The 17,000-nt window shown below is 35.0% G+C and overlaps 1 protein-coding gene across 1 annotated transcript in view; it reads left to right on the forward strand.

Moving 5' to 3' along the window:
- Positions 1–12,504, forward strand: part of LOC138333587 (cephalotocin receptor 2-like) — an 84,967-nt gene extending 72,463 nt beyond the window's left edge. The window contains exon 3 of the mRNA XM_069282051.1: positions 10,705–12,504. Within this exon, the coding sequence (XP_069138152.1) occupies positions 10,705–11,421 (717 nt within the window). The 3' untranslated portion in view covers positions 11,422–12,504. The remainder of the gene's footprint in view (positions 1–10,704) is intronic.
- The last annotated feature ends 4,496 nt before the right edge of the window (positions 12,505–17,000 follow it).

Consider the following 17,000-nt stretch of genomic DNA (forward strand, 5'->3'; position numbering starts at 1 on the left):
AAGAGTTCAGATATGGGTTATGGTAGGTCGGTCAGTTGACAGAACTCCCAAGTCTGGTCTGGTGGTCTGCACTCAGCAGCCAACAACAGACAATAGGGCTTCAATATGTTAGATTCTAAATCGAAACCTTGTTTGAACAACCAGGAATAATACTATCCCATTAAAGCAAGACAGTCTGATATGGTGTTATTATGGAAAATCCATAAACAGCGCAATGTCTGACAGATGCAAAAATAAAAAAAACAACATACCATAGCATAATGAAAATAAATCGGTTAAAAGACAAGGTCGACAACCTAGCGACACGGAAAAGAAGTAACGAAAGAATGATTCGTGAGGAAATGAAGCAGACAAAATGAAATAAAAAACTACTCTTTGATGTTTAAGACATTTGTTGTTTTCAAGATCAAAGTATTTTCCGTATAGAGCTTTGCGGGTAGCTAGGGCGTAAGGAATCTACCTGCTGTCACGATTGCAAGTTGTAAAGCGAGACTTAATTTCCTTTTCACTCTTTTGTAATATTTTTCTTCCTAGCTCCTTCCTTTACTTCGCGTCAAATTTAGTCTCGAATGTAGCGTCCCATCCTTTGAAAATGCTCTGAGTTCTGTCATCTGGCCGAGACACAACTTGTGTTTATACATGTTGAAGTTTTCGTTAATACTTGACTCTTACTATAAATGTGACGACTTGTTTGTCCTTGTCAGTATAATATGACCATATGGGGGTGCGCTGTTCGGAGTCTTTCGGGTCATGCTTCAGTGAGGCACCACTGTGAAAAAGCGCAAAATTTCCTTCAACTACAATTGCAAGGAGATACAACATCAATTGATTAAAACATACAGACATTCCCACACCCGTTGCATACAGCGGAAACCGTCATTAAGTCATATTAACTGTTAATGGGACGTTTAGTCTAGTTTGCCATCCAATCAATATTTTGTATGATTTCATATTTTAATTTCGGAGTGGACGACGTTTTCAATTATCAATATGCATTTGACCGAGAAGGACGCAAAATGGATTACACTGGAGAGAACTCTTCTATAGTTTTAGCTATTTACCTAATTTAACAACCGAGAGCATTTGCACCATGTACATGTACGCTTGATTGCCTGTATAAAGAAAACACTTACGTGAACAAACATAATTCAATAAAGTTCAATCTAAACATACATATATATAATGTAGCAACATACTATATTATTATTAACATACTAAATTTTGCGACATTTTGAATATTAAGTGATTACATTAACCATACAAATGTAGAAAGCGTAATATTTTTGTGACCATTTAATCCCCAGATTATTCACTACTCCAAAGCCACCAAACACTTATCCAATTTGTTATGTTTGGTATATTAGGTTTAAAGGGACATGAACCTTAAATACTTTGTTCTGTATGCTTAGATATGGTTTTCAGATGTTTATTTAATATTTTATTACAATGATTGGTTATCTAAAACGACAGGAAAACGTGGGGAATACCTACCTCAAAAATGATAAAAATAGACCGTCATATTCTATTTATGGAACACAAAACGAAAGCTGGCCGAAAGCGAGGTTATAATGAACAACAAACTTGCTGACATGACAAAGAATATTAGTTTTCCACATTTTAAGATTATATTCTGATGTCCGAAACAGCTTGTGACATATAAGGACGGTCTCTATGTGTGGTGTCGCTGTGTGTAAATGTCTCAGTTGTGGAAGGCTACGATATATTCGTGTCTTTTATCGCACTGAATAATCGTACCGAAAATACCGAATAAGCACTCTCCATTATACTGACATCGGGCAAATAAGTCGTCTGACTGTCTTTATGCTGAACACTAAGCAATTACCATCTATGTACACTTAAAGGGATATACTCTATAACATGGTTTTTATCTTTACGTAGATACCTCCGTTGTTATTATGAAACTGCAGTTGGTTGGTTGATTACATAAACGTTGTTTAGTTACAGCCAGAGTCATAAAGGAGGTCTATGTGTTTGAGGCGCGTTCGTAAGGTGGTAGTTTATTCGTGTTGTGTCTTTTTGCTATAGACATACTGTCATATGTAAAGTGCCGAGATTTGTTTGTTTGATTATTTAACACCCTATTGACAACCAGAGTCATGTAAGGACGGCCTCACAGGTATGCGTTTTGTAGTGTGTATGAAGTGCGAGTTGTGTGTTTCGGGAGACTGCGCAAAATTCGTGTTGTGTCTTCTTGTATAGAGGAACTATTGGCCTTAAGAGTGCTGAGAGTTTTAACTTTCAATCACAAAGCAACGTGGAATTTACGTGACGTGAAGTACAATTTACGGTCGATTAGTCCTGTTTTCTAGTGATTATGACGTCACAAAGTATCTTCAGGTGATTATTACGTCACAAAATTCACGTCAAAAGATAAGGTCAATGGCCGGTAAATTTTATCAACGGTAAATTCCACCTTACCCACTTCGTCTCGAAATCCACTATTAAAATAGTAAGAGATATTGAAGAATACAATTTTAGTAAAGTTGATGCCATGCACATTGTACTTACTCTCGAATTCATGTCTGTGAAAATGCTACCTTGTGTAAGTTACCGATTAAATACTGTATGATTAAAAGTATTATACAAGACAATACTCTTGTTATATTTGCGTCATGTTCTAAAACATAATTTCTACACAGAAACTACGCAGTTTCTATTACCATGGGATTTTAGAAACAAATTGCATTGTCATGTGTCATTTTGACATAAGCCATTAGTATGAAGAAAATATACATCGAGAGCTATAGACAAAATATACTTGAATAATTTTACATGCATGGGTTTCACAGCATATTAGTCAAAATTTAGTTGACAAACTCATAAATATATAAGCTTGTCTTGGATTTTAAATCTGATCTATCGAGAGTCATATGCACAAATACAAATTATTTCCAGAGGGAACAGGAAATAAAACGTCATAGATTTAGCAAGGATAGTTCATGTCATCAGACAGCATCTTCAACAATCAGTCGTAGAACTTTTTTTGTAGTAAATGGTACTTTCATCCGAACGACATTTACATATGTTGTACCTTTGGTGTGAAATGGCTTGCGGGATACAGTAAATACACTTCATCTATAATTTGCATTGATTTTGTGTTTGATTATTGTGCAGCCCTGGTAAATACTAGTCCCAATATACATCTCCGCTAAAGAGCACATCTCGTTATCTCGAAAGTCAGATATCCCGAATTTGATCCCTTGCGATCTTGTTCATGTGAACTCTTGTTCTCTATTGTGATATATTTATCATGTTTAAGACGACTATGGCAGATATATCACTATACAAATCTAGTGTGTGTATAAAGTTCGATTCGTTTACTTATCGGACCACCCTCTGGATGTACAGCGGTACACCGATGTCATTTACATTCCCGTTGGGATTACAGGGTCTGGTCAGCGACCAGAAAATGCAGACAAATGCTATCATTAAGCATATTTGAAACTACTAGATTTTTTTAACAATCGCAGTAAATAGCCAAAATATTTTTTACTCGATTCTGAGGACGATAGCAAACGTTTTACTGCAATATTAAGATAGTCTTTGTTTTTGGAAATAAATCGTAAAATATATCATCTTATTTTAATGTATCAACGATTTGTTATGATGTGTAACGTTTAAAACGGTTGGTTTCTCCGATATACAGCATTTTCACCATATTTCGTTCTGGAAATGATTATGGTTACATATATCGTAAATATTATATTAATTTAAAAAGTATTTGGTTGGTTTGTTGATTGGGCTTTACGTCGTATTGATTGCCAAGATTTGTTTGTTTGTTTGATAAATTAACGTCCTATTAGCAGCTATGGTCATGATTGACAGGATAATTTAATGAACCTCTCCCGTGTGTTTCCAGTGTAAATGTCTGTATAATTTGAAAGGGTGTGGTATATTTGTGTTACATCCTGAGTAACCAGATAATGTTGTCTTTATAACTTTTAAAATTCGATCTAAAGTCAAAAAGTTATCTTCAAAGATATCCATAAATCTTAAAACCCTGAATTGATATTTGTATTCTTCTTTCACTTATCACTTCCGGTTACAAGATTACAATTTCACATTATTCAAAGCACATGTTTCGATGGCTATTTGTTTTGGGACCAAAAATAATTCATCAAACATGTTTTCATACATATGTTTTCCAAGGCTATCCATTAATACATCATCACTGCACTCTGACATTCGCCAGAGTACTTTATACCCTACTAAAGAATTTCAACCTGCATCCGCCATCTTTCAAATAGTTTCCGACTTCAAGGTACGGATATGAGAAAACGGACCTGTTTTCCAACACAAAATAAACAAGAAATAAAACACCTGATAACTATTTTCGTTCAACTCTTTAAGAAATGTTGTCTTTTCTTTCATTAAAACTCCCATATTGAAACATATCCCATTGATCAAATTTATAATAAAAATGTACTTGTACGGATCATGTCTCGTGATTAATTAACCTGTTCAAAAGTGATGATAGTCGAAATGTATAACCCTTATCAATTACAATTGAATAAATGAACTCTGCATGACAAAGAATCCCGTTACAATACCATTCATCAATGTATCCTGGTTCTTATAGCATAATTTCTATAGATGTAATGATATAAACAGTTTGCTGATGTCTATATTCTCAAGGTGGTTGTAATTGCAGGTAGAAACAAGCTTTCTCTTCCGTGACAGTCATTCTTATGGTGATTTCATTAAGAAAAACAGAACCCAAATCGTGAATAATTAAAACTTTATTATTATAATTTCCGCAAGAGCTAAAATGGAAAGCGATAATAGATTAGACAAAAAATGAGATAAGTAGGGTTATAAAACATTGTAATTACGGCTCGATCCGGAACACCATAACATGATCTTTTTTATTCCATAGTTGCCATTCTATACAAAATCAAACTTTCTGATGTGAAATGGTTTTTTTATTCAAATAAGTATATGACACACGAATCCGTTTCATTCATTCTTCTTTTTGTCTTGTGAATGACAAACGTTTTTAATCAGGATAACCTTATATCCACGGTATGTCATCGTATAATAGACATGGAAGATTAATCAAATCCCGATGGAGGCTGTAGCAAGACACTGAATAATATTTTTTCGACATTAGACATATTTCAAAAGCTACATTCATATGTATTACTGCAAAAGGAGTATAAAAATAGCATATCAATGTTACCTTTCTCGTATCAATACTTTGAATATTTATAATAGATTTAACATCTGAAAATGCAAATGAATTCATATGTTATTTTCCAGTAATATCCCGCTGAACACAAAACAACCACTGGGTCATCGATTCATAAAACAAAATCTCAGTTTTGAAGCAATCGGTAAAATAGTTATCGCCTGCACATGGTTTTTAAATCTGGAGATATAAGCAGCTATACTGTAGTTTTATAGCCAAGATCCTAAAAGCATCTGATATCACAACCGCCAAGTAACCGATTGGCATACCTTTGTTCATTTCATGTTGCGATCCTGGTAGCTACAGCTTTAATGAGATGGTAAAATTCACTAAACAAACTACGGGGTGAAAACAGAAATGCTATTTTCTGCTCGCAAGTTAATGAATTCCAACTTGTATAAGAAATAAAAATGCATTCTTTGTTTCCACAAAACCTTCTCTCGCTGGAATAAATTCTACAGATTTTGACAGGTTTAGTTGCCCGTAGGTCTGCGTTATTTCTCATTATATGAAAACTGATTTTCGATCATAATGTATTTTCACAAAATAATTACTTTTGTGTAGATAATAACGTATATATGTATATCATAACTCCGGCAAATTCACTCAAAATACAATTAATATCATATTTTTGGTTTAGGCAGTATCTAATACTTCAGTTCATTGTGGATATATTTGCAATAAACACTGTTTAGGTGGTATACGGATTTATGATTTCTTTCATTTAATGTCATAACCAGATGTGTAGGTTCATTATTTTCCCAGATTGGACCAATCTTTGTTTTATAGTCATGTCTTTGTAATCACATCGGGCGTATCATAACGTCGTATTAACGAACTCCAATAAAATATAATTTCGTCTTAAATGATTTATTCTAATGATATTTCCTACCGTCGTTGTAATTAACATAACCTCTATTTACCCCGTGTCTTTCATTAGTTTTAAAGATAATAAATTGTTCTGGCTGTCAGTTCCTTTATTGTGAAATATTTACGTTTTGCCACAGCGACTCCCATTACTCTAATGATAATCGTGATCTGCATTATGAACCGATAAATGCAGCCTAGACTTGGTGTAGTAATATCTACAGAAATAGATGTGAGTCTTGTTAACTTAAACCATGTTAGTCCGCGCGGGAAAATTGACATTGTAGTTGAATGAACCAGTTTGGTTATGAAACCTATAAAAATATATTTAAAATGTCTGGATAATTGAAAGTAAACTGAATAGCTATTGAAAAACATTGAAATTCTCTTATCTTTTCAATTTTATAGGGACTATTTTTATCACATTGAACTTGGCTGTTGGGTTAAATAACTGAAGTGGGAAATTCAAATGTTCACTTGCATTTAAATTATGTTTTACTTTGAACTAGAAATTTAAATATAAATATATCTTTGTTTATATCCTCATTTGCCAAAATTCGTCCTTCGAGATGAACTATGTTTTAGCGGTAAACTTAAGTATGTGGTTTTGACACCAGGCACAATGTTGCAATTAATTATTGTTGCGTTAACTGTTTTCTCTGTCCGTAATATACTGTTTAGCAATAAAACATTCTCAGCGAATTCCTACCAAATATTCAGAAAATCTTTAACATGCAAATGGCCACGTATAGAGTCCTGCATTATAGGGATTTTTATCTTGCTAATTTAAATTTTAATTCATCATCGTTACGCTAGCTGGTTCAATGTCGTTTTCCGAAAAATGTACCATGATATATATATGATAAAACATAAGCATACTTTTAGAGAGATTACGACCAAAAGTTATTCTATCGACGTTGACATGCAAACGGATTGAAGGAAACGTTTACTAAATGAACAATATGTGGAGTAAAATTCACATCAGATTATAGTAAAATTCACATCAGATTATATATCTTTTTTTAATCTAGGCAAATTGTCTTAAAATTATTTTTGTCGTGAATTTTATTAAAAAACATTAAAACTGAATGAAAAATGAGGCCGAATAGGCAAACATTTGTTAGAAAGATTTCCTCAGCGGGACATTTGAACAAATTGTTCCTTGTGATCATTTAAAAAGGTTATATCATGTAGAAACTGACCTTTTACAACGTAAGGCTATCACTAGGTTTATGATTGATAGCGTAAACAGACTGAAATCTATAATCTTTAAATAGCAAATTAACAAAAACCATTAACCATCATGCTGCCTTTTCAACATGTATGTAAATAACTTTAAAGTTTTTCTTGATTTTAATAGATATTATCAAGGAATTGTTGTTAGACAAAGTGTTGGTATATGGTAGCCAGCAGGGGCGTTTCAATCGACAGAATAGCAACACAGGTATAGCAGTAGAAAACTAACAGATGCTCTCGTTGCCATAACAAGACACAATGCGATCTCTCGAGGTCTCTACTACAAACACATCGATCTAAAACAGAATTAGTATAATTTTAACAATATAGAAAGCAGTGATATACCTGATATATATCATTATCTGCCATAAAATGCGAAGGATAAATCTTATTGTTATATCAAGTGTTGTCTCATGATTCTTTTGAGAATACCGCCATTTAGTATGCGATTTCTTATCGGTCAGAATGTATTATAAACAATAGATATGCGAAATGGAGTGAATATATTATTCAATTTATCATGAATTACATTTATAGTAAAGTAGGTATAGAGGCTTTGTTCCAACAACGGCGGTAAACGCTAGCGAAATATATCGAGTGCATCAGTGGCTTATTCTGATGGATATAATCATAATGTGATTCGGGACAAGTATAATGGAAAATATGCGAATAAGAATTGGTAATTATTCAGTACCTCATCTGAATTATTTAAATGTGAGTCTGTCTGCTGTCCTGAGAATAACAGATTGAGTTCAAAATGTTCAGTTGCTAACATCAGAAAACAGAAAATAAACTTTGTAGATCATATGTATTTGGATTTAGTTCCGTAATATTGAACAGCATTAATATGCACACAGTAAAACCTGTCTTGGTGTCCACCTGTTTATTGAGACCACTTCTTATTGCCCCAAACGTTTATTTATAACACTGTTTGACTGTGTATAAAGCCAGCTTGACCATAGAGATAAAAAATAAACCATATATAGGCTCGGAGTTTATAAACTGCAGCGATAGTAGGATAAACTTAATGATTTTTGTTTCGCGTGTCAAGTCTCGAAACGTCATTATCAAAAAGGACTTATGTCAAAATAATGTAAAGAAACACGAATTAACAAACAAAAACAACATAGACATGTATGTGTAAGATATAGATGTCCTGCCTCATAATATCGGTATTTAAGAGAGCGCAGCACGGTCATGTAACAGTTACATGTATGTCCCTCCGTTCTTAATGCTAAACAAAATAAAAACAGAAAAGCAAAATTTCAACATTAAAGTCATGCCAGATAACCTATTTATCCCTTTTTAAGACTCATCAAGGTCATAACGACGGAAAATGGCGCGATTTGAACGGATTTGTTTCGTGTAGTTTATTATTTATTACAATATGAAATATTTTACTCATAAATTCTTACACAAACGACGCAGAATTTTAGGTATTGTGTCACGAGCATAAAAGTTTAAGTTCTCATTCTGATACTACTATTCAGAGAAGAAGCTACAGGTCAGAGATGGACGAGTGGTCAGGTTGTCAGACCTATTACCAATATTCCTCTGCTCTGACTTCGAATACCACACGGAGCTGTTGTCCAATACACAACACTGACCAGTGAGTTGTTTCTCCGGTTATTCCGGCATTTATCCACCTTTTTAACGTCGGATGTTCATAAAACATAAAAAATGCTTAGAGAGAAGTCAGTTAATTCACCGATATATATGCCACACGTTTCGTAGACATTATTATATTTCCCAGGTTGTTTCCATTCCTAAAATTGACGCAAATGCCAACTGAAATGCAAAAAAAAATACCAACAGGGATAAAAAATCATTAAAAACAGTCTGGTACATAGACATTTTGATCGAATGATGTCCAGCATGATGCCTTAAATCTTTGAATAGAGACGTAACGTGTATTAGTGGGTATATTGAAAGCTCAGCATCTTTTTTGTACATTAACACGCAATTCCACGGGTAATTTTTATCAAGACAATTTACACGTGACTCACAAGACTGATGCACAGAAAGTGATACCCATTAGATTGTTTCTGGATGTCTATATGTAAAATTTCCCCAAATGTTTGATGATGTAGTGTGTCCTAGCATGCAACACGTACATGGTCAGGGAGTACTTCCGTTGTGATGGATAGTATGTTTCTGACGATCTTTCCCTAAAGATGTTTGTGGTGGTGTCTCCAGCTCCTATATTTCACTCTCATTTCCATGTTAGATAATCGAGAAATGCATGCACATGCTGTGGTCGCGATGCATAAGTCATATGCACTAACCACAGTCTGACAATCACTGGTATTTCTATGTCTGTGTCCCTTATCGAGACGATTTGCTACCTATCATTTTGATATCCTCCGATCCTTCGCGTTTTGGTATGGTTTGTAATGAATTATCTCCTATTAACAGCCAGGGTCATGTAAGGCCGTCCTTCCATGTATGCGGTGTGTAGTATGTATGGTGTGTGCAATACGTGTTTTGGGGAGACTGCGGTATATTTGTGTTGCATCTTCTTGTTAAGTGTTTGTTTGTTTGTTTGTTTGATTTATTAACGTCCTATTAACAGTTATGGTCATGTAAGGACGGCCTCCCATGTATGCGGTGTGTTGCGTGTATGTTGTGCGAGGTGAGTGTACTGGGAGACTGCGGTATGTTCTTGTTAAGTGGAACTCTTGCCCTTTTTATAGTGCTATATCACTGAAACATGCCGTCGAAATTACAAGCAATACACCTGACCTTGTCACATTATACTTACAACGGGCGAACAAGTATGCTGAGCTCTTAGCAGGAGCAGAAACATCCTCGTTTATAGACATCCCATATAAGACAATTGTCTTCAACAAAACTCATCATTCAGATTTCAGATTTTATAGATCTTTTCCAGAAGTAACATAACATTTTAATAGTTTGCACAATCGTTTGAATGATAAGGTTTAAAATCTTATTCCCATCCATTTAAGGACGACCTTCTATGTAGGCAATGGTGTGTGGTTGTTTGAAGGTTTTTAGAGGCTGCGGTATATTATTGTTGTGTCACTCTGACCAACACAAAGTCTGGAACACTGTAAAGACTTTGTTCCGAAACAACTGATAATTTATTGAAACATTTTTTTTTTAAATTAATTGTATTATTTTTGGTTTTGATCGTTGAAGAGTTTTGTAGTCGTGACCATTTGCTTGTCCCTGATACCAGCATGCCACAGTATGCATAAATGCATACTCATGTACTACAGGCAACACATCAAAGAGATAGAGAAATCGTCTTCATTGACCTTTCACTGAAAATAGGATGATAAAACAAAAACAAGCACTAAACTACACAATGCCAAAGGCATTTGTTTTACACAATTAGTATGATATACATATTTGTTTTCTTTTTTTTCCAGGTATGGAAGATGGCGGGAGCTGGCTGGGCCGTTGCTGCGCTAGGATCCCTACCTATGCTTTACGTCTTCAGAACAAACGTTGTAGATGGTGTTCAGAAATGCGAAAACATATTCCGCGATCTCCCAAAGTCACACAGGAAAGCTTTTCTGACATATGCTGCTGTCGTTGTGTTCCTAATCCCAATATGTCTTCTCATATTCTGCTACACAAGTATCTTTCTGAAGATATCACGCAAAGCCAAGGAGAGTCAGACATCTAAACGACATTCTATCAAACCAGGAAAGATCCACCTTCAAAGTACAAACTCCAATTCTCTACCAAAGGCAAAGATTAAGACACTAAAAATGACCTTTGTCATAGTCGTTGTTTTTCTCGTTTGTGGAATTCCATACTTTATCGCAGAAATGATCATGTCCTATGGTGACCACTGCATCATATCAGATCTTGTGTATGGGATCATTGGCGGGCTAGCGGCCGCGAACTCAGCAGCTAATCCATACGTCTTTTTGTTGTTTAACTGCAATGGGCGATACTCACGTGACCGAAAGAGATCAAGTTCAGACGCCATCGGGAATTCCACGACGCGGACCGTCTATTCTACTGCCAGTACTCGTTCTGACTACGTGGGCGACTCGAAGGCGATTTACCAACCCTCCATCAAATACAAGTGGAACGCGAGTAGCCAAAACAGCATGGAGCTCAACTGCATGCGATGAATGAACGTATTTCTAAGTGAATAATGCATTCAAGTTGGCGATTTAATCCGTTCATTGGCATCAAATCTAATTAAGAATATCATTAACTTCATTTATCATTTATATTTAGTAGAGGAGATATAATACTTATAAGACAAGATCAAACATTATATACTAACACATGTATGAAGTAATGTACGATTTTGATTTTAAAGTGGTATAGTGAGCTTGTATTTTGATATTTGTAAGCCTTTGTCATCATATATATTAGATAAGGGGGTGTGATCAAAGTCAAACATAATGAAATGTAATTTCCAATACCATTTTGTAGCTAGTAATTATGTACAACACAGCGTTTGTAAGCCGTTATATCAACTTGGATGGTTTAGATCCATCTACGCATAAAAACATGGAAAACTCAAATTATGTAAATATATATTTGAAAATCACGATGAACAAGTACATAATATCCTTTACCAGTAAGATATATTGTGTAAATATTTCGTTCGAAAGTGCAAACTGCTGTTGTGAACTTGCCATCCATTATCCTTTTACATCCATCTATATTAAGCTTTCAGACTACCTCTGTGACACTCTTAATTCCTTATTTGGTGTCTCTCTGCCCAAATGAACTGCATAACATGAAATATTCGTGGGTTATTTCATTCATGGTTTTAACATTTGATATTATTTCGTTTGTAGTAATATTCGTGTTTAGCCGATGACACAGTGGATTGCAATAACCCATGAAAATGTTTTTGTCAATCCTCCCAATGGAAACCACGAGAACAACAAAATTTTCTACACAGTTTCATGTTATACAGTATATAATATCTACTTGCTGTTCAATTGTAAGGTTTGCCTGCCTATCCTTTGGACGGCCGTAACGTATTTATGCGTAATTATGTATTTGTCCCATTTCATGAACCTTTTGGAGCCCCACGGAGACCCTCGATAACAAAATACTAGTTTTTTTTAAAAGGAGATGTTCATTACTATATAACATGTCAATATCGATTCGGTAATTGCATTAGTGACGTCACAAACCACCTTTGAACATGCCCAAATAAGTCAAAAATTAAGATTTTAGTGTGTGCCTGGAAACCTGTCGTTGTTAGCTTAATTGTCAAGATTCAGATATGAAAGTAAAAGAATATAGTGAGAAAGGGAATCTAGATGCGAACTGCACCGATTTCAAAAAAAAAAAGTCCCACGCGCAGGTTTCTGCCTCCCATTACCTGTGCGTGGTGACCTTTAGGGACTTCCGGTGACTGTTTTTGCTTGTTGCGGTGTGTACTGTTTGTTATCAAAATGGTATCAAACCGAAATCTAGATGCAAACTGCTTTCATAAATGACATTTGTTCTAAGCTACTATCAAAATTGAGTCAGGGTCTAATCTACCGGCCGTCGAAGGATATTGGTCATTATAAAAATATACTTATGTAAAAAGAATATGTTCTAGATTTTAGGTTAAGAATACATCTGTTTTCTCTACTATGTGTCATTTCGTTTATATTTGTAAATACTGTATTAATGTCTTTGTGTTATATTATGTATATGTAAATAACTATTTTGAGAAAATGGTGTTCCTTCTCAAAACAAATACTTAGTGCAATAAGCAAACTTCTTCTTTAAGTCTTTGTATTTTATATATATACTGGAGTTAATTTGGCGGCATCAATAATAATATAGATATACAAATGATTTAATTTTTATTATAAAAGTATGATTTAAAATTAACTCTTTTAATGATTTGCTTTGCTGGGTAAGAGAATGGCTGGTCTATCATTCCAAGCTAAACAACCATTCATTTAAAAAAAGTAATGAAGAAATATATAACTCGTTTTAAGAAACCCCTAGATATGACAGTGCCGTATCAAAGTAAGTGGAGTAGCCATTTTTCTTTTGCTCCTCTTGAATACCTTACGCTGACCCACCCATATATAATTCAATTTTGCTTGTTACGAGCATTTTCATTGGCTTAAAAAATACTTTATCAGCCCATAAAGGAAAAAAAAGGCGTCTCCATTTGTAACGTTGTAAAATTGAATTATAAGGATTAATTTGAATATATTGTTTGTGTTATAAAGATATAACACAAAGATCTGAATGTCCTCTCATCATAAACCACTTCGCGGTTTATTTAGTGTGTACTCAGTTTTTTGTGTTATATCTCCATAACATAAAAAATTATATTCAAGTTAATCCTTAAATAAAGCACGCTTATCGACACACATGTGTAAGAAAACTTCCAAATAGATAATAAACACTACTCACATATCCACCAGGAGCTGATATACCCTTACAAACACTTCAATGTACACCAGGTATTGCATTCATTGTACACGGACACATGAGATTCTTAGAATAATTTAAGGACGACCTTCATATGTGGCATGTAATTATTGGGTGTGCTTATTTGAAAGTTCATCTCACAGAAGCCACTGAAGCTACAAAATAACACAGCCCTGCCGCTCACACTATACGTATATTGGTCGTAACACTTGTCACACTGCCTTTATTTTGAACGCTTAGCAGGGGAAGTAACTACCGCTATTAGTGACTCCGATGTCCGCAGCCAGGGAATATAATTTAGAACTATTAACACAGGGGCAAACGATCAAATGATGGTGTCAACATAGACGCCAAGAAGAAAGTGAATTAATACAATCATGCATTGAGGTACATGTATAAGGCACTTTTCAACGTGCAACCTACGGGTCTTCACAGATTGAAATCAGTTTGATTATCAAAGTGGATGGTTCTGTTTATTGTGTCCATGGTTACGTTGTTACGTAACCGAATTAACTGTGATACATGAAAAAGCACTGAATGATCTCACGATCTAAACATGGTTACATTTGATAGGCAAATGAACTTGTTCGACGCCTCCGGCGACATGCTTCAGTGGAATAAAACTATAAAACAAGAATTCCACGGAAGTGGATGGGTCGCTTGCACAGCATCACAAAAAATAATTATTCACAGTTGAAATTATTGTTAATTATTAGGTGAAGTTATCAAATCCCGTAGCTCTTTCAAGTATTGATGGATTTTGACGAGTATCGCACCCATTTTAGATCTCATTCCTATAAAGCAATACACCAAATTTGGTTGAAATCGGACAATAAATACTAAAGTTATATAGCGGAAACCATGTTATGACGATTTTGAAGTCCCGTACCTCTTGCAAATATTGACCATTATAAAACTCATCCGAGATCTCATTGATATATAGCATCTTATGAAATTTTGTTGAAAATGGATAATAAATATTTAAGTTATCGAGCGGAAACCATGGATTTATCTGTTTTGACGATTTTAAAGTCCCATAACTCTGGCAAATATTGATACAGATTTTGACCATTATCAAACTCATCTGAGATCTCATTAATATTAAGCAGTATACCAAATTTGGTTGAAATTGGACAATAAATAATTAAGTTATCGCACGGAAACCGTTTCCCAAACGCCGACACCGACGACGCCGACATAGTGATACCTAAGTGTCGCCCTTGCATTCAGGCGACACAAAAAGGACAAGAGTTCCTCTATTTCATGAAAACACAACACGACTATACAAAAGTCTCCCAAAATACGCACCACGCACCTCACCAACGCTTAACACTGCATATATGGATGACCGTCCTTAAATGACCATGGATACTAATAGGATATTAATTTGATATACAAAGCAATAACGTAACTATAAGAACTTACAATATAGATAAATAAGTAATTAATATATTGACTTAGGTTACCATCATTGTTTTAGATTAGCTGCATTCGTTGAAGAGAAATAGTAATGTCAGCGGTATGTTCCAGGTTACATGGGATCCTTACAAACGTACGACAATAGGATTAGGAGTAAATAGTAAATATGGGGCAAGGGAAAGTAATCCTAAACGTGTAGACAAAAACGAGAGTTTTTAAATCTTATTATACCATATTTGGAAGGTGTGTTCAAGATACAATGGGTCTATAACCCTGTCTTACTGACTCCGCAAATCGTGCGGGATGTTCTTCAGTCCCTATTAGATATCTGCATTTTGCTATGAAAATGAAACAGGGGAACATTCAATCTGATTAAAATAAGATCCTTATTATGACGGAGTTTTAATCAGATTGGGGAACATTTGACAAACGCAGACTTAATGTCAAATTTAATATGGGTATTTCCATTGTGCAGTATATTAATTTCCTGTTCTAATGCAACAACGGAAATACATAACCAGTTGCTTGTGTATCATAATAGTTCATTAGCCTTCTCGTGAAGGATTACCAATACCGATGTGAAATCATGATAAAATGTCATTCATAAATTCATTTTGAAATTCCGTACCGTTTAGTGTTGTATGATTTTTGAGATTCGTTGATGAAGATTAAAACACGTTATTTTATGTTTTGATGCCTTTTGTCTTGTCATTAAAATACCACAACGCATCACTGAACATTGTTTATAATTTGTCTCTAGACAGAAATATTTTGATGGTATTCGCCTCATCAGCAGACATTCCACTGTGCAATTTACTCGCTCACATGATGAATAAGCTAACAATTCGCTTAACGAAGCCGGAAATCTGATAACATAACACAAACTTGAGCTTAAAGCATCATTTATTTGTTTGAAATAGTTACTATTAGTTTCCTTGGTTTAGTGTTCTATCAAAATAGCCAGATCCCACGTATGAAGTGGGCTTCGGTGTGTGAATGTCTCTATGTTTTTGGACACTGTGATATATAAGTTTCGTGTTTCGTTGTGATACTGTAACTTTTCCCCTTTTTATATAGACTGATGCATGTCACTAGGTAGGCAGGATAAGATATTAACACTTTTACATACCATGAACAGCCGGGGGAGGGGGTAATCTTTTCGTTTATAACAATTAATATAAGCCGAACCGAAATTTAGATACATATCGATACTGCAGTAACTGTTTGTTAATTTTTTTGATTAATTAACGTTCTAATAACAGCTATGGTCATGTAAGGACGGCCTCCCATGTATGCGGTGTGTTGCGTGTGTTTGTTTGTTTGTTTGATTAATTAACGTCCTATTAACAGCTATGGTCATGTAAGGACGGCCTCCCATGAGTGGTGTGTTGCGTGTATGTTGTACGAGGTGCGTGTTTCGGGAGACTGCGGTATATTCATGTTGCGACTTCTTGTAAAGTGGAACTGTTGCCCTTTTTAGTGCTATATCACTGAAGCACGCCGCTGAAGACAGCAAGCAACACACCCCACCCGGTCATATTATACTGACAACGGGCGAACCAGTCGTCCCACTCCCTGTATGCTGATCGCTAAGCATAAGCAGAAACTACCACTTTTATAGATTTTGGTGTGTCTCGGCCAGAAAACAGAACCCAGAGCCTTCCTCACAGGGGCGAACGCTCAACTCAAGGCCAAAAGTGAGGCGGTGCCAAGGGAGACATAACCAGGAAAAATGAAGTCAGTTAGGAAGAAGAGAAAAGATAAGATCCTAAATTTAGTCGCTTTTTATGATCATGCAATAGGGGCAGCAGGTACAATTCTAATGCCCTACCTGCAGGGAGAGTAACAATGCAGTCATATAACATATAACAATTTTAGAAAGAAT

The sequence above is a fragment of the Argopecten irradians genome, chromosome 10 (assembly GCF_041381155.1).
Source record: "Argopecten irradians isolate NY chromosome 10, Ai_NY, whole genome shotgun sequence".
Lineage (NCBI taxonomy): Eukaryota > Metazoa > Mollusca > Bivalvia > Pectinida > Pectinidae > Argopecten > Argopecten irradians.